Source organism: Narcine bancroftii, chromosome 4 (genome assembly GCF_036971445.1).
Source record: "Narcine bancroftii isolate sNarBan1 chromosome 4, sNarBan1.hap1, whole genome shotgun sequence".
Taxonomy (NCBI): domain Eukaryota; kingdom Metazoa; phylum Chordata; class Chondrichthyes; order Torpediniformes; family Narcinidae; genus Narcine; species Narcine bancroftii.
Genome location: NC_091472.1, coordinates 296510228 through 296527391, shown reverse-complemented (window position 1 = coordinate 296527391; position 17164 = coordinate 296510228). Strand labels below are relative to the sequence as shown.

General features: G+C 38.8%; 1 protein-coding gene across 5 annotated transcripts in view; it reads left to right on the top strand.

The window, feature by feature from the left end:
- The window catches only part of galnt13 (polypeptide N-acetylgalactosaminyltransferase 13), a 256909-nt gene that overhangs the window by 60612 nt on the left and 179133 nt on the right, over positions 1 to 17164 (top strand). For 4 of the 5 annotated variants that reach the window (XR_011356763.1, XM_069935525.1, XM_069935524.1 and 1 more), the window contains exon 1: positions 664 to 824. Coding sequence is in view for 4 of the 5 variants with exons in the window: in XM_069935525.1 (XP_069791626.1) it covers positions 691 to 824 (134 nt within the window). In the remaining variant the exon portion in view is untranslated. Of the gene's footprint in view, positions 1 to 655; positions 825 to 17164 lie in introns of those variants that run through there. The other variant, XM_069935526.1, reaches the window with a different exon arrangement.

Below are 17164 nucleotides of genomic sequence, written 5' to 3'. Positions count from 1 at the left end.
CCCCCCACACTATTTCAAAAAATGTATGAAGAAAGCACATTCCCAAATAAATTTGAATAATTGCATCAATCTCCAGGTTGGTATTATTAGTATTGAAAATGCTGGATAAAATTAGGCAGGTCAAACAAGAAAGAGCAATGCTTGATATTTCAGATCATGGGAACCTTGTTAGAACTGAAAATGTTTATTTCACATTTCAATGTCTTGCCTTTCTCAGTTCTGCTAAAGGATCTAGAGTCAGAAATTTTAATTGTATCCCCACAAATACTGTCTGACTTGCTGAATTTCCTAGCTTTTTTATTTCAGATTTTTGACAGTCCTTTTTAAACTTTGCTTTTTCCTCTTGTTTATTACTATTAATTTATGACACCCTTTTCTTGTAATGCTCTTGAAAATCAAGCAACAGTATGGCTTGTCATGCAAGATTTTGCTGAAATCTGAACACTGTATATGTTCTCTTAAATTACACATTGCAATTGACATGAACAATTGTTGTGAACAATATGGAGGAATTTTTAAAAGTTATTTATTTAGATTATGTGAAAACACTGGAGGCTGGAGGAACTCAGCTGGTCTTTTCAACATCTATAGGCCTGTGTTGTTATGCATTTAAAGATCCAGTATTTGATTCTCTGACACTGTTTCCGGTTTCCAGCTGCCATGTCCAGAACACAGGAAGGTCCAGGTGAGATGGGAAAGGCTGTCCTTATTCCCAAAGAAGATCAGGAGAAGATGAGCGAATTGTTCAAAATTAACCAGTTTAATCTCATGGCTAGTGACATGATTGCACTTAATAGAACTCTTCCAGATGTGAGATTAGAAGGGTGAGTCATCTTTACTTTTCACTATATTAGCCTCTTATTGTAAAATGATCTGGGGACAATAACATAAATCATGTATTATTTACTTTACCACTTGGACTCATTTCTCATGGAAGTAATTAAGGTATCGAAATCAGCTTTCTGACGCAAAACTGTTCTGTGATTTAAGCTTGTGCAGTGCCAATTACATCAGACATAAATTTTCCCTTTGCAACCAAGTTTTTAAAATGCTGATGTTTTATGTGCTCATGTCCTCTTTGATAGGTGAATAGCCATCATGTGGTCAGACCATATCTTTTCTTCTTTTTTTCTTTGGCTTGGCTTCGCGGACGAAGATTTATGGAGGGGGTAAATGGAGGACCATATAATGTCAATTAAAATTATTATGAGAAATACTACAGCGCAAGTTTCTGCCATGTGTGAATATTGTGTGATTTAAAAAAAAGGCCAAATCTGAGTCAATTATCATTTCAGTTCCTTTTTAACCATGGCCTAAATATTTTGAAAATCCTTCTAACCCTGGTTTTGAAAGATGTTTCTTGTGACCTTCAGACAACAATTTTCTTATGGTGATGAATAATCAGTACTTGCTTTTCATTGATTAATCACTCTAAAAATCTTACAAGTCAGCACCATTTGAGGAATCTTCGCACATCAACTGAACACAAAAACTTGCCACTCACCTCGAGGGAAACTGATTGTAGGTAATCAATCGTGGTCCTGTCAGTGTTGCCACAACCTGAGAATGAATTAACAGAAAATATATATGACATGCACCTCAACATTTGGCATCTTACCCTTCTACATTCTTTCATACAGTGTTAGCGACGGTAAGAATGCTGAGGGGTGCAAACTGATTGAGATGGATTTTTCTTTTTCCCTCATCGTCATAAAGCAATGAATTGGAACCGATATAGTGGAGGAACATGAACGATCGACATTACCACGTGGTTAGAAGTCGTGTACTATTTGCCAATGAAATTTATTGTAGTAGTAGTAGTGTTTTAGAAGCTCCAAATAGTGTGTGCAAATGCAAGGAATATAAGTTTTTTTTCATCATGTGCAAGCAGTGGAGTTTGAGTTAAATTTGGGCATCACATTAATCACCAATATTATGAGCTAAAGGGCCTGTTCTTGTGCTGCGCTGTGTCATTTTACAGAAAATTATTGCACATTTCCAACAAAATAAAACGTACATTTAAAATATTAAAAAGAGGGAAGAAATGGAGATTATTACTGTATTTTCACTCATTATAATATGCAAATGCATAGAAAATCATAAATTGAATGTGAAAATATTTTCATATCGTGTGGACACTCATGTACCGCATGGGTGTAGTATTCTTACATTCTGCTTTACAAGAGGAATTCGCATTTACTTGGCACATGAGTACATTCCATAGTCCCACTATCTGTCACAGTTAATCTCCTGCAATTAACACCCAATCAACATCCCCCAAAGGTGTCAATTGCCCATTATATAGATGATATCCTCCCACAATTTATATTAACAAGCTTTGGAGAGGAATCAATTAAGTAGATTGAAGACAGGTTTCAAGAGTTAAGTTGGATTTAATTCTGTAATGATTTAAAAAGCCTTTCTTCAAAAGCCTATCTTGAAAGAGTGCAATTGAGAATGTTATGGTTTGATTTGATGTAATGACAATTATTAAACTGATAGGGCAGAATCACCCTAATCTTGTCTCGGATCAGAGGCACTTTTGATACGTTAATCTCTTCCCTCAGGGGATGTGTCTGGGCAATTAACATTTGATAAGGTGCAGTTCCCTAAGAATATCCTGTTCCTTGGAATACCAAGAGGATATTGCCAAGATCAAAATTTCCCATGCCCGCTATAAATTGTGTGCATTATTTCAATGCCGCTAAAACATTCCCACGCTTGCTATAAATTGCAGGTGTGACTTTCCTACACCCGTTATAAATTGTGTGTGTTCTTTCAACATGTAAAAATATTCTCGTTTAGCGTGTGAGGGTGGGTACCTGGTTTGTAAAAAAAAAAATGCACGTAAAGTGCCCATTATATGCATAAAATACACTAGTGGTTAATTTTATTTTGGACGCTGAATATGTTCTTTAATCTCCAAAATCTCTATGTATTTGTGAGCTAAATTATACCTAGTATCATGTTAAGAAAGGCATTGAATGTTTGTTGGAAATATCCAAGCTGACCAGTTAGTGACATTAAACATCAAGACACATTTGGCTTAATGGTAAATTTAGACCAAACTGGATTTATCAAAAAAAGACGCACAACAGACAATATTTGTAAATTTATTAACTTAATTCATGCAGTAGAAGGAAATAAAGCACCTACAGTAGCAGTTGCTTTAGACGCAGAGAAGGCCTTCGACAGAGTAGAATGGAATTATTTGTTCAAAGTATTGCAAAAATTCAGTTTACCGGAGAAGTATATTAATTGGATTAAAGCATTATATAAGGGACCGTTAGCGAAAGTGACAGTAAATGGACATGTATCAAAGCAATTTAACTTAAGCAGGTCAACGCGGCAGGGATGCCCACTATCACCTTTATTGTTTGCGCTAGCTATAGAACCACTAGCAGAATTGATAAGAATAGATAATAATATAAAAGGAATAAAAATAAAAGACAGGGAATATAAAATCAGTCTATTTGCGGATGATGTTATAGTGTACTTAACAGAACCAGAACTATCAATAAAAGAATTATATAAGAAATTTAAGGAATATGGAGAAGTGTCGGGTTACAAGATAGACGTAAATAAAAGTGAAGCAATGCCTATGAATAATGCGGATTTCTCAAAATTTAAGAAGGAATCTCCATTCAGATGGCAAATGCAGGCAATAAGATACCTAGGTGTACAAATAAACAAAAATCTAGGCCAATTATATAAACTCAATTATAATCCACTAATGAAAAAATTACAGGACGATTTAGAGCATTGGAAAAATCTACCACTAACACTGATAGGAAGGATAAACTGTATTAAAATGAACATTTTTCCAAGGATATTATACTTATTTCAGGCACTGCCAATACAACTGACAGAAAAATTCTTCAAAGAGTTAAAGAAAATAATAAGGAAATTTTTATGGAGAGGGGGGAAACCGAGGATAGCACTAGATAAATTGACAGAATGGTATAAACAAGGAGGCTTACAATTGCCAAACTTTAAAAATTATTATAGAGCCGCACAATTAAGATATCTATCAGATTTTTATCAAACAAGGGAAAAACCAGACTGGACGAGATTAGAATTAGATAAAATAGGGGAAAAGATACCTGAACACATATTATATAAATGGGACGAAAAATTGGTACAACATAGAACTTCTCCAGTATTACATCATCTCCTCAATATTTGGAAGAAGATCCATGTAGAAAGAAATAAAACAAATTATCAATTACCAAAACTAATATTGACGCAAAATAAGTTACTCCCTTTTACAATAGACAACCTTTCCTTTAGAGAATGGGGAAAAAAAGGGATTAAAAGAATAGAAAATTGTTTTTCAGGAAGTAGATTCTTATCCTTTGAACAAATTAGAGATAAGTACAATATAACTGGAGATACAGTGCTGGCATATTACCAACTGAGATCCTACTTGAAGGATAAATTAGGAAGCAATTTGAGTTTACCAGAGGGAAGTAACCTTGAATATGTGATTACAGATACAATGTTAATCAAAAGATTTATAACAAATATGTATATTAAACTGCAAGAAAAGGAGAATGAGGAAACAAATGGTAAAACTAAACAAAAATGGGAACAAGATTTAAATATAAAGATAAAAAAGGAAACATGGGAGAAATTATGTTCTGGAACGATGAGAAATACAATAAATACGAGGCTACGTATGATACAATATAATTGGTTACACAGACTATACATTACACCGCAAAAGTTAAATAAATGGGACCCAACAGTATCTGATAGATGTTTTCGATGTAAAAAAAAAAGAAATGGGAACAACAATTCATGCAATCTGGACATGTGAGAGAGTAGAAAAATTTTGGGATGATCTCAATCAGATATTAAATAAAATAACAGAAAACAATATACCAAAGAATCCAAAGATCTTTCTCCTAAGTAACATAAAAAACAAAGAATTTGGAATTGATTTGGAGGATGCACAAAAAAGATTTGTTAAGATAGCCCTAGCCGTAGCAAAAAAAATGTATTATGTCAACCTGGAAATTGGAAGATAATTTGAAAATACAACAATGGTATATAGAAATGAATAAATGTATTCCATTAGAAAAAATAACATATAGTTTAAGAAATAATATTGAAATATTCGAACAAGTATGGGAGCCTTACATTAAATACAATAGCGAAAACCTACCGGGGACAAACATTACCTAAGTTGATGGAAGGAGAAGGAAAGAAAAGAATGGACTCTGTAGAATTTCTGGTGTATTTTTGTTGAATGACAACATTGTCTGACTGAATTAATGCAACCTAGATTGTATACCTAAAATGGATGAGGGGGGGGGGGGTGGGGGGATGGCTTGGGAGGAGGGGGGGGGGAGAAAAAGTCACTGTAAATGTGTGAAAAAGAAAAAGTGTATATCATGGCTATTGTGATTTATGGTGTGAAAAATAAAAAATTTAAAAAAAAAAGACACATTTGGCTTCAATCAGGCTCATCCTCTTAACCTCACATGGGTGAAGAGTGTTCGGCAACACCAAGGACTATCTTCAGCATTGCTATTTAAACCATTCGTTGACTGTCTATGGTATGATTGCTAGTCGATTCTTTTGACCATTTCAACATTACTCCTTTCTATTACTCTTGCGTGTGGCAGAAGTATTCATGGAGTGATCAGACAGATGCTGACAAATTTGTTTCTATCCCAAAGGCTTCTGCACAAAGTCGCTTCCAGACAGAAGTGCTTGAATAAGTATTTTGAGGTGATTACAGAAAAAAAGTGGGACAGGTAAAAGTCTGTCAAAAAACGGACAAGCTGCTACAAGATAAAAGAGGAAGGGGATAAAGGATTTCAGAAGGAGATTGCATCTGCCAGAGATTTTGTAGATATTGTCAAAATCTCACTACTTCAATCAAATGCCCAAGAAGAGCAGGATGACCTGCCTCAATGACTATTGGTTAGTGGCACTTACATCTACCTTGAAGAAGACCTATGAGAGTTTGGTTATTGAGCAAATCAACTCTCATCTCAGGAAGGATCGGGACCAAATTTAATTTGCCTATCATCCAAACAGGAGCTTGCTGTTCATTGCTTTAAGCGAATGAAAAGCGATAAATCCCGACGGCCTGACAAGGTATTTCCTCAGATCCCGAGAGAGGCTACTAACAGAAAATGCAGGGACTGTGGAAGATATATTTAAAATGTCCTTTGCTATGGGTGAGTTACCTAAGGATTGAGGGTAGCTCATATTTTTCTGTTGTTTAAAGAAAAGGTTCCAAGAGATGAGCTATACAAATATTTGGAAAGTCGTGGACTGTTTAAGAATAGTCAACATGGGTTTCTGTATGGTAGATCATGTTTAAACAATCTTTTAAGAGATTTTTGAGGATGTTACCAGGAAAGGTAATGAAGGAAAGGCTGTGGATGTTGTCTACATGGACTTTAGTAAGGCCTTTAACAAGGTCCCACATGGGAGGTTCATCAGGAAGGGTCAGTTGCTCGATGTTCCTGATGACATAGTAAACTGGATTCGACATTAGCTTTATGGGAGAAGCTGGAGAGTAGTAGAGGATGATTGCCTCTCTAGCTGGAGGCCTGTGACTAGTGGTGTGCCTCAAGGATTGGTGCTGACTCAATTGTTGTTTTTCTAATCAGGGACTGGTCCGAATCTATGACTTATTTCTTGAACTAGGATTACTGAATATTTATTATTATCTATCTATCTTTTATATTTATTGTATTTTTAATTCAATTTGTGCAACCTATTGTAGTTTTTTTATATATATATATATATAGACTGCAGCAAGTAAGAATTTTGGTGCAAATGTCAATTGTGTGGGAAGGAGAAGTTCAGTGGGTTCATAGAATAGTGGGTCTAGACCCAGGATGAATGCAGAAATAATCTTCATTGAAACACATGCAAGGGGATTGCAACAGGGATAGCACACACAAGTGTTCTCAATCACACTACACAGTGCAACCAGTCACATAGAACTTAACACTACCAATACCTGCATACACTCTTAAATGCACAGTACAAACCCAGTCATATCAGATTTGATAGAACCGATACTAGCAACTGTTTATACAGACATCACAACCAAGGGCTTCAATACACTACCTACTGTTCCTTGTCTAATGTGGGCATGCCTGAGATGCTCTCTGCAACTGCAACAGTATACAACAGTCCCAATCGCAATGTAGTACACACCTTTCCGATGACTCCTTCAGCATTGTCCACAGCAAAAGGGGACAAAGAGCAAAAGTGAAAGAGCTACTGCACATGGTAGACTTTACAGTGTAGTAAAATAGAGGGGCTGGTCCAGGTAATCTTGAGGTGAGCCTCCACAACCACATTCCCACCAGGTTCTAGACAGAGCAACCACATGACCCTCCACAATCCACATTCCCACCAGGTTCTAGACAGAGCAACCACATGACCCTCCACAACCACATTCCCAGCAGGTTCTAGACAGAGCAACCACATGACCCTCCACAATCCACATTCCCACCAGGTTCTAGACAGAGCAACCACATGACCCTCCACAACCACATTCCCACCAGGTTCTAGACAGAGCAACCACATGACCCTCCACAATCCACATTCCCACCAGGTTCTAGACAGAGCAACCACATGACCCTCCACAACCACATTCCCACCAGGTTCTAGACAGAGCAACCACATGACCCTCCACAACCACATTCCCACCAGGTTCTAGACAGAGCAACCACATGACCCTCCACAACCACATTCCCACCAGGTTCTAGACAGAGCAACCACATGACCCTCCACAATCCACATTCCCACCAGGTTCTAGACAGAGCAACCACATGACCCTCCACAATCCACATTCCCACCAGGTTCTAGACAGAGCAACCACATGACCCTCCACAATCCACATTCCCACCAGGTTCTAGACAGAGCAACCACATGACCCTCCACAACCACATTCCCACCAGGTTCTAGACAGAGCAACCACATGACCCTCCACAACCACATTCCCACCAGGTTCTAGACAGAGCAACCACATGACCCTCCACAATCCACATTCCCACCAGGTTCTAGACAGAGCAACCACATGACCCTCCACAATCCACATTCCCACCAGGTTCTAGACAGAGCAACCACATGACCCTCCACAATCCACATTCCCACCAGGTTCTAGACAGAGCAACCACATGACCCTCCACAACCATATTCCCACCAGGTTCTAGACAGAGCAACCACATGACCCTCCACAACCACATTCCCACCAGGTTCTAGACAGAGCAACCACATGACCCTCCACAATCCACATTCCCACCAGGTTCTAGACAGAGCAACCACATGACCCTCCACAATCCACATTCCCACCAGGTTCTAGACAGAGCAACCACATGACCCTCCACAACCACATTCCCACCAGGTTCTAGACAGAGCAACCACATGACCCTCCACAACCACATTCCCACCAGGTTCTAGACAGAGCAACCACATGACCCTCCACAACCACATTCCCACCAGGTTCTAGACAGAGCAACCACATGACCCTCCACAACCACATTCCCACCAGGTTCTAGACAGAGCAACCACATGACCCTCCACAACCACATTCCCACCAGGTTCTAGACAGAGCAACCACATGACCCTCCACAACCACATTCCCACCAGGTTCTAGACAGAGCAACCACATGACCCTCCACAATCCACATTACAATGACAATAAGGTAGTCATAGTGCCTAACCATCAACTCTTAAATTTAATGGTATCACTATGAATGAGTCACGTAGCCTGGACTGTTGATTTTAGAAACTAATCTCTTTACCCTTTGTTTAATGGATTGTCTAATGTAGTTTACTTCGTTTCCATCCAGAATTATTTTTAAGAAATATTGTTAAATAAACATATATGGATAGGTTTTTTTGATTTACATTTATATTAATTTGTAATATGTGTATGACATGACTTGTTATTTTTATTAGAGACTTTGTATGCAGGATTTATATGTTAAACTCTATAAAAAATATTTTAAAAAGAAAAGGTAATCTCATTGCACCACCAGTATCCAAAAACAATACTATAACTTCCCCTCTCTCACTGTATTATCTGCTTGGCTGTAATGCAAAAACTAAATGTCAAATTAAAAAATACTGAACAACAGCTATAAATAAAATCAAGTCATATCACATATAAAAGTATATTAATCATTGTTTGGCCTGGAAGTCAGCCTGAAGAAAACTGAGGTCCTCCATCAGCCAGCTCCCCACCATGACTACCAGCCCCCCCACATCTCCATCGGGCACACAAAACTCAAAACAGTCAACCAGTTTACTTATCTCGGCTGCACCATTTCATCGGATGCAAGGATCGACAACGAGATAGACAACAGACTCGCCAAGGCAAATAGCGCCTTTGGAAGACTACACAAAAGAGTCTGGAAAAACAACTACACAAAAAACCTCACAAAGATTAGCGTATACAGAGCCGTTGTCATACCCACACTCCTGTTCGGCTCCGAATCATGGGTCCTCTACCGGCATCACCTACGGCTCCTAGAACGCTTCCACCAGCATTGTCTCCGCTCCATCCTCAACATTCATTGGAGCGACTTCATCCCTAACATCGAAGTACTCAAGATTGCAGAGGCCGACAGCATCGAATCCACGCTGCTGAAGATCCAACTGCGCTGGGTAGGTCACGTCTCCAGAATGGAGGACCATCGCCTTCCCAAGATCATGTTATATGGCGAGCTCTCCACTGGCCACCGTGACAGAGGTGCACCAAAGAAGAGGTACAATGACTGCCTAAAGAAATCTCTTGGTGCCTGCCACATTGACCACCGCCAGTGGGCTGATATCGCCTCAAACCGTGCATCTTGGCGCCTCACAGTTCAGCGGGCAGCAACCTCCTTTGAAGAAGACCGCAGAGCCCACCTCACTGACAAAAGACAAAGGAGGAAAAACCCAACACCCAACCCCAACCAACCAATTTTCCCCTGCAACCGCTGCAACTGTGTCTGCCTGTCCCGCATCGGACTTGTCAGCCACAAACGAGCCTGCAGCTGACGTGGACATTTACCCCTCCATAAATTTTCGTCTGCGAAGCCAAGCCAAAGAAAGAAAAGAAAAGAAAAATTCCCTTGTGCCCATCTTCAGTGTATTCAGTCCTAGGCAATTACAGGTAACAGTTCGTGCCATAAGACTGAAGGTACTGGCAGAGGGGTAGGTGAGAGGACGAATGCTGAATTTCTCAGGGGAGTTGCACTCCTTAGTGACTGTTCTTCACTTGGAATCCCAGCAGACTTTTGGAGCAAATCTTGCTTTATAATCTTTCAAATTTCTTTGAACGCTAATTTGCACCTCAGCACTTGGAAAATTGAACTATACACCACAAGAACAGTTCCCTTCACTGTTAACGTCAGCCCTGATATTCATATTGCAATGGAAGCTGACACCAGTAATCAGATGCTGCATTTTAATTGGGTCGACAAACTTACTGATAGAGTTGGTCGTCAGTGCAAAGCCCTGTGTCAAACTGCTTTCGGATCCTTCAAATTGAGCTTGTGCGTACCAGCAGATTTTCCCAGTTACTTAAGTTGTGTGTGTGCATGTCTATCAGTTGCTTTCTGTAACCCTGCTCCACCAAATTCCTCTGCATTGGGATTTTTGGTTGCCCTTCCTCTCTGAACTGGTGCCTCCACTATTCTTGGTAAAGTTGCAGGATTCTGGCCACTCATTATTGTCTGCAAATCCCAGTGCTGGTTTATTCCATGTATACCAAAAAAAAAAATTTGGTTGTTGGTTTGAATGTGGCAACTGAGTGAATACATCTCTGCTGCCTGGTTCCTATCCTTGGCTTGCCTAATTGCACCTCTTAAGAATCTAAATGTGAAAGGTGCAAGGATAAGATTATGGTAAGGGAACAGAATGGAATGAGGTAGAGGTTCAGAAATTGAAACCAGAAGTCGTAGTTACACCAATCTTAAGATGGAGATGAGGAGAAATTTGTTCTAAGCATTATGAAACTCTGGAATTATGGAGATGATGTCATGACATGACAAGAATTTGACCATTACAGGTACTCCCTGACTTACGACCAATGCGACTTTTGTTCATTCGCACACCCGATTTAAATTTAAAAAAAAGATTAAATTTATGTGGTTTATGTTGTATTTGACAAACTATAACAGGGATCGAGGGCATGTAAGGGCCAACATGTGTGTACTTACCTTGTTAGTTGGCAACGCGGGGTCTGTCGGCTTGGCACGACCATCTTGATTCCTGTGCACATGTGCGGTGGTTCGAGTATTGGTGTTCGGTTGGTGCAGGTGTGAGAGTTAAGAACACAAAGTCAATATCCTTTGGGTATTTAACTCGAGGATGCGCCAATTGAACTCCAATATGCGAACCTATTGTGCATGCGCCAACTGAAGATTCACGCATACGCACAAGATGGCCGTGCCCAGCCTACGAACCAGGGACCCCGGGACGCCCACTAACAAGGTAAACATGGACTAGAATATGCAAAGATTCGCCAAGGATGATTGACAAATTCAGGAAGCTTCTAAGTTGTTATCGTCAAAGATTTGATTAAAATCCGTGCAGGCAAAATTCCGACTTGCATCCATTTCGAGATGCGACTGATCCTTCAGTCTACTGACCCCATATTTTCATAGCTTTTGCATGCTATCAGCGATTCAACAAAGAAAGGTAATTTGCCCCTCAAGATGCAAGTAGGCTTTAAGCAATGCAATCTAGCTAGAACTGGTGCCAATTCCTTTTGGTTTTGGCTCTGTTATGAACATGTGAAATGCAGAGAATATCTAATTAACAGCTCAGTCTGAGCAGGCGAGATGCAGGAGTAATTCACATTAACGAGCGGCAATAAACTGATGTGCAGCTTGCAAATATTAACTGCAAGTTTTTTGTGTCATGACCCCCTTATCTATCTTTGGGCACTCCAGTTTAGCACCTACATGTTTGGTTTAGTATTTCAAAATACATAATAATTGTCTGTCATGGTTATTTATTATTTTCTTAAATTGCAGAATTAATTTTAGCAGGTAAATGTTGATACTTATTTGTAAGTGTACCAAAATCCATTTTTATGATTTCAAGGGGAAAAACTCAGTATTCAGAAAATCGTTGTACCCACCTCTTGCCTGTGGTATTTATTGTTGTTCCAGTGGTTAGATAAGAGCAAAATGAGAGGTAAGCAATCCTCTACAATATTGCACGTTATTGTATGTCTTGCATGATTAGATCATCTTCATCTATTTGTTATAATTTCCCTCTGTCACATTTAGTTTATTTTACTTTTTAATGATCAGACAATCTTTTCTGATGCCTAGAACTGAGAATCAGGGTAGAATGTCGTTCAGATTTGCATCTGAAAAACAAAGGAAACAAATCAGCAGATGCTGAAAATTAAAAATGCTGGAGATGCTCGGGTGAACAATCTGTGAAGAGAGAGACAGTTAACATTTCTTTTTTCTTTTTAAAATATTTTTATTGATATTTATTCAATAGAAAACAAATGAACAGTGCAATTACATGTGCTACAGAACTAGTTAAAAAAAGTTACAATAATGATCTCCTGTAGAAATTCAGAAATACAATAGCACAAAGATCATGATACAATAGAACCTAACAAAAAAGAAAAAAATAAAACAAAAAGATAAATTCTAAACCCCTTCCCCTAAGCAAGGTTGAAGGTTGACAGTAAAAAAAAATTCAAGGGGCATAATCTTGGAGAGAGACAGCACTGTGCCAAAATTCCAAATCAATACTAACACTTAACGTTATTATAGTAGTCCATAAATTAACACATATCATTTGGAATTTGATATTTGAATCAGAGTGCATATCTGTTTTGTTCCATGTTTAATCAAGGCTTAGCCATTGTGCACATGTAGGTGAAATATTCTCTTTCCATTTCTGATCCATTGTAGCCGTGCACTACTCGAAAGAAGACTCACACATGTAGTGTAGTCAGGTTAAGCTCTGAGTTTTATTAGGACTCAGGCCCGACTTTTATACTTGCACTGTTCCCGCCGTGGCCCCCCTTGGCTGATGTCACAACGTACATAACAAAAGCAGGTTTCTTGCATGAGGGTGCTTTCCTTCATAACAATGCCCTTCTTCCCAGCACCATTTTGGGGTCGCTGGCCTTTAAGCTGCCCTTACTGTTCACTTTTATAAAGTGTAATATTTAATATTTTTCAGAATGAATTTCTGATTCTTGATTATATTTAGCATTGTTTTTATATGTGTGTGCGTGTGTAGGTATATATTATCAATTTCAAGTTTATCATCATCTGATTGTACAAATACAGCCCGTCAAAACAATGTTCCCCGATGCTTGGTACAAAAGCACGTAAACATACTGTAAGAGCATAAATGTGCGTGCTGGGGAGGCCATGTTGATTCCTGTGTGCATGTGCGAGTCTTTGATAGGTGCAGGCGCGGTAGATACGTGTATGGTAGATCAGTTAGTGCGTGCGTGAGAGTTAAGGGTGCGTATTCAGTATGGTTAGAGCGTACCGAACAACATGACGGTGTGGGTGAGTAAAGCTCACATTTTTTATTGACCATTTAAAATTACATGGGTGTTTCTGCGAATACTTTGTTATTATGGATCGTTATCATAAAACATTATTTATAGACATTTTAGAGAATATTAAAGAAAATGGTTACAAGTTTTGTGATTAAAATAAAGGATTTAAATACAACTGAACTTTTATTGGAAATAGTTGAAATGTATCACGAATAAAGAGCCTCACCCAGCCTCCAAGTGGCTGTTGTGGATAGTATTTGAGACAGACACAGGATACAGTATATGTATATGTAGCATATGAAACACGAGAGCATTAAAAGAGTAACAGTCAATTTGTACAGAGCACTGCTTCGAAAGAATATGAAATGGAATTTTGGTACATGGGCTAAATTTTGAGGCTTTTGGATTGATTTGTTTCATTAGAATTTTGTTTAGTTGGGTAGTTAACATTTGGCATTTACCTTGTAGTATATTTGTTTTTTTATTCAGTGGTAAATTGTGCCAAGTATGATATCAAGCTAAATATCTCTTTACCTCCTATTGACGCTGCAAGACCAACTGACTTCCTCCAGCATTTATGTTTTTTAAAATCAAATTAAACTGCTTGTTTATGATCCATATCCCTTCATTCAGTATTTTTGTGTGTCTATCCAGGTGGATGATAAACTGAATTGGTGAATCCGCTTCCACCATAACTTTCGGCAGCCCATTCCAAGCACCCACCACTCTGTGCAGTGATAAATGAAAGAAACCAACTTGCCCCACATCTGTTTTAAAATTTACCCCTCCCACCTTAAGCACACTTCCACTAATATGTGACATTTTTACCCGAGGAAGCAGACTATGACTAATGGTATTTTTGTATTTATCATCATTAATAACTAATTTTATATTGCAAATTATTAACTGAACTTAAATTCCCAGATACCATGATGAAATTTGAACACTGGTTTCTGGAATATTAGCTCAGTACCCCAGGTTACAATTCCATATGACGAAGGACCAGAGATAGGTTATTCAGCCCATTGAGTCTGCCCCGCCATTTAATCATGAGCTGATCCATTTTCCCACTCACCCCATTGCCCGGTCTTCTCCCCATAACCTTTGATGCCTGGTTAACCGAGAACCGATCAATCTCTGCCTCAAATACACCCAATGACCTGGGCTCAACAACCAACTGCGGCAACAAATTCCACCGATTTACCACCCTCTGGCTGAAGAAATTCCTCCGCATCTCTGTTCTAAGTAGATCCCTTTAATCCTGAAGTTGTGCCCTCTTGTTCTAGCCTCTCGCACCATGGGTGGGGTGGGGGGTGGGGGGAAATAAAAAAAAACTTTCTACATCTACTCTGTCCACACCTTTCAACATTCAAAATGTTTCAATCAGATCCTCCCACCTTCTCCTGAATTCCAATGAGTACAGGCCAAAAACTCTCAAACGCTCTTCAGACAATAACTCTTTCATTCCTGCAATCATCCTTGTGAACCTCCCCTAACACTATCACTCTTCAGCACATCCTTTCTTAAGTGAGGAGCCCAAAACTGCTAACAAATGATGTCTAACCAATGTCTTATAAAGACTCAATTTTATATCCCTGCTCTTGTATTCTATTCCTCTTCAAAGGAATGCTAACATTGCTCCCAGATCCCTTTGCATCTGGATATTTTCAGTTTTCTCCCCATTAAAAAAAAATTGCCAGTATATTTTTTTCTATAGAGGTGCATGACCACACACTTTCCAACATTGTATTTCATTTGCCCATTCTAATAATCTGTCTGTCCTTCTGTAGCCTCCCTATTTCCTCAAAACTACCTACTCCTCCACCTACTTCCATACCATCTGCAAATTTGGCCACAAAGTGATTCATTCCATTATCTGTTTCAATATTTTTATTAAAATTTACAATAATAATGCAAAAAATAGAAGCCACGCTTATCTAAATATAAGGAATTAATGTGAAAAAAGAAACTTGTATAAGAAAATCTGTTACATATAAACTAGATATCATGACAATCAAACAAAAAAAGGAAATAATCAAGTAATCATTTAATCTGTTATAACTTGCGGCTAATCGAATTTTTAAAAAAAATTGATATACGACAGATTCTACCCCCCTTCACTTCCGAAGTTATTTGGTAAATACATACAATTTCACTACCAATTTTTAAAAATAAAACACACTCACAAGATTATGAAAAAAGTTAATAAAAGGACCCCATGAAAAGTTTAAATCGTTACACAAGAGGAACATTGAATTTTTTTTCCATGCCCTCGTGTTATGTAACTATTGAGTGTGAGCAGGAGGGACAGTATCTTTCCAGCTCATCAGTATTGATCGTCTTGCAATAAGGGAGCTGGAGAAACTACAGGGGATTGAAGCACAAATCAATTACCTTAGTTGATCCAAAAAGAGCAATTATAGGGTTAGGTATTAGATTTACTTAAGAACTAAAGATAAGGTACAAAAGATATCCTCCCAAAATTTGGAAAGAAAGGAACAAGACCAAAACAAAGTACCTTCTTCAGTCTTATATCTATCACAATTCAAATAAATATTAGGATAAAATTCAGCCAATTGAAGTTTAGAAAAGGAGGCTTGATGTACTGCCTTAAATTGTAGAAGCGATGATTCATTCCATAATCTAATTCCAAATCATCGATGTACAACATAAAAAGAAGTGATCCCAGCACTGAACCCAGTAGAACAACACTGTCAACTGGCAGCCAACCAGAATGTGATCCCTGTATTCCAATTCTCTGCTGTCATGTGCCCCCAAGTACTCTGTAACCTGAACCTTGACAATTCCAGTAATTAATTGCTGCATCACCATGTTGTGTCCAGGCCAACCATGTAGCTTAAGTGCAAGCAGAGAGTGAGCACCTACCAAACACAAAATGAATGGTTTGAGATCCTGCTGAGAGCATCTACCTTCCCAACTAGTATTTGATCTGAATGCTGTTTGGGGTAGGACTATAGAGTGAACTGCAGCAGAACCAAGGTGAGAGCTATGATTGGGTCAGTTTTGTAACGGCTTATGATGTGTGAAGACCTTAAATTTCTGACCTTCCAAAAAGTAACGAAAATGTCTTACCTCCAGGTACAGCGCCAATAGCTCTCGGTCGATAGTGCTCTGGAGGGCGGAGGTGCCTGCAGAGAAAGGTCAGGGATTGCCACTGGCCTTAGTCCGCTGTTCCATTATGTCTCCTACCGCTGTACTGGAGGTGTCGACTGTCAGAGTGGTAGGTGCCTCTGGTCTGAGGCATTCCAGGGAAAAAGTGTTAGTCTATCCAAACTCTAATTATTATTCAATCCCTCAATCCCAATAGCACTCATATTATTTTTTTTCACCCTTCCCAGTTTTATGACATCCAGTGAAATGTATTCTTCACCACACTGTCAATCTGTGTTGCCGTGTTCAGGTAACGGTGTAGTTGAACTCCTTGGTCTCTCCTTCAACATTTCCCAGGGCTCTACCACTTACTGTACAAGTCTTGTTCTGGTTTCATTTGCCAAAATGCAACAGCTCACTCCTGTTCAAATTAAACTCCATCTGCCATTCCTTGACCCTCTGACTCATTTGATCAAGATCCCATTTATAAATTTGTCCATGATTCCAATTTTCTAATAACGTGCTTTACACTTGAGATGAGGA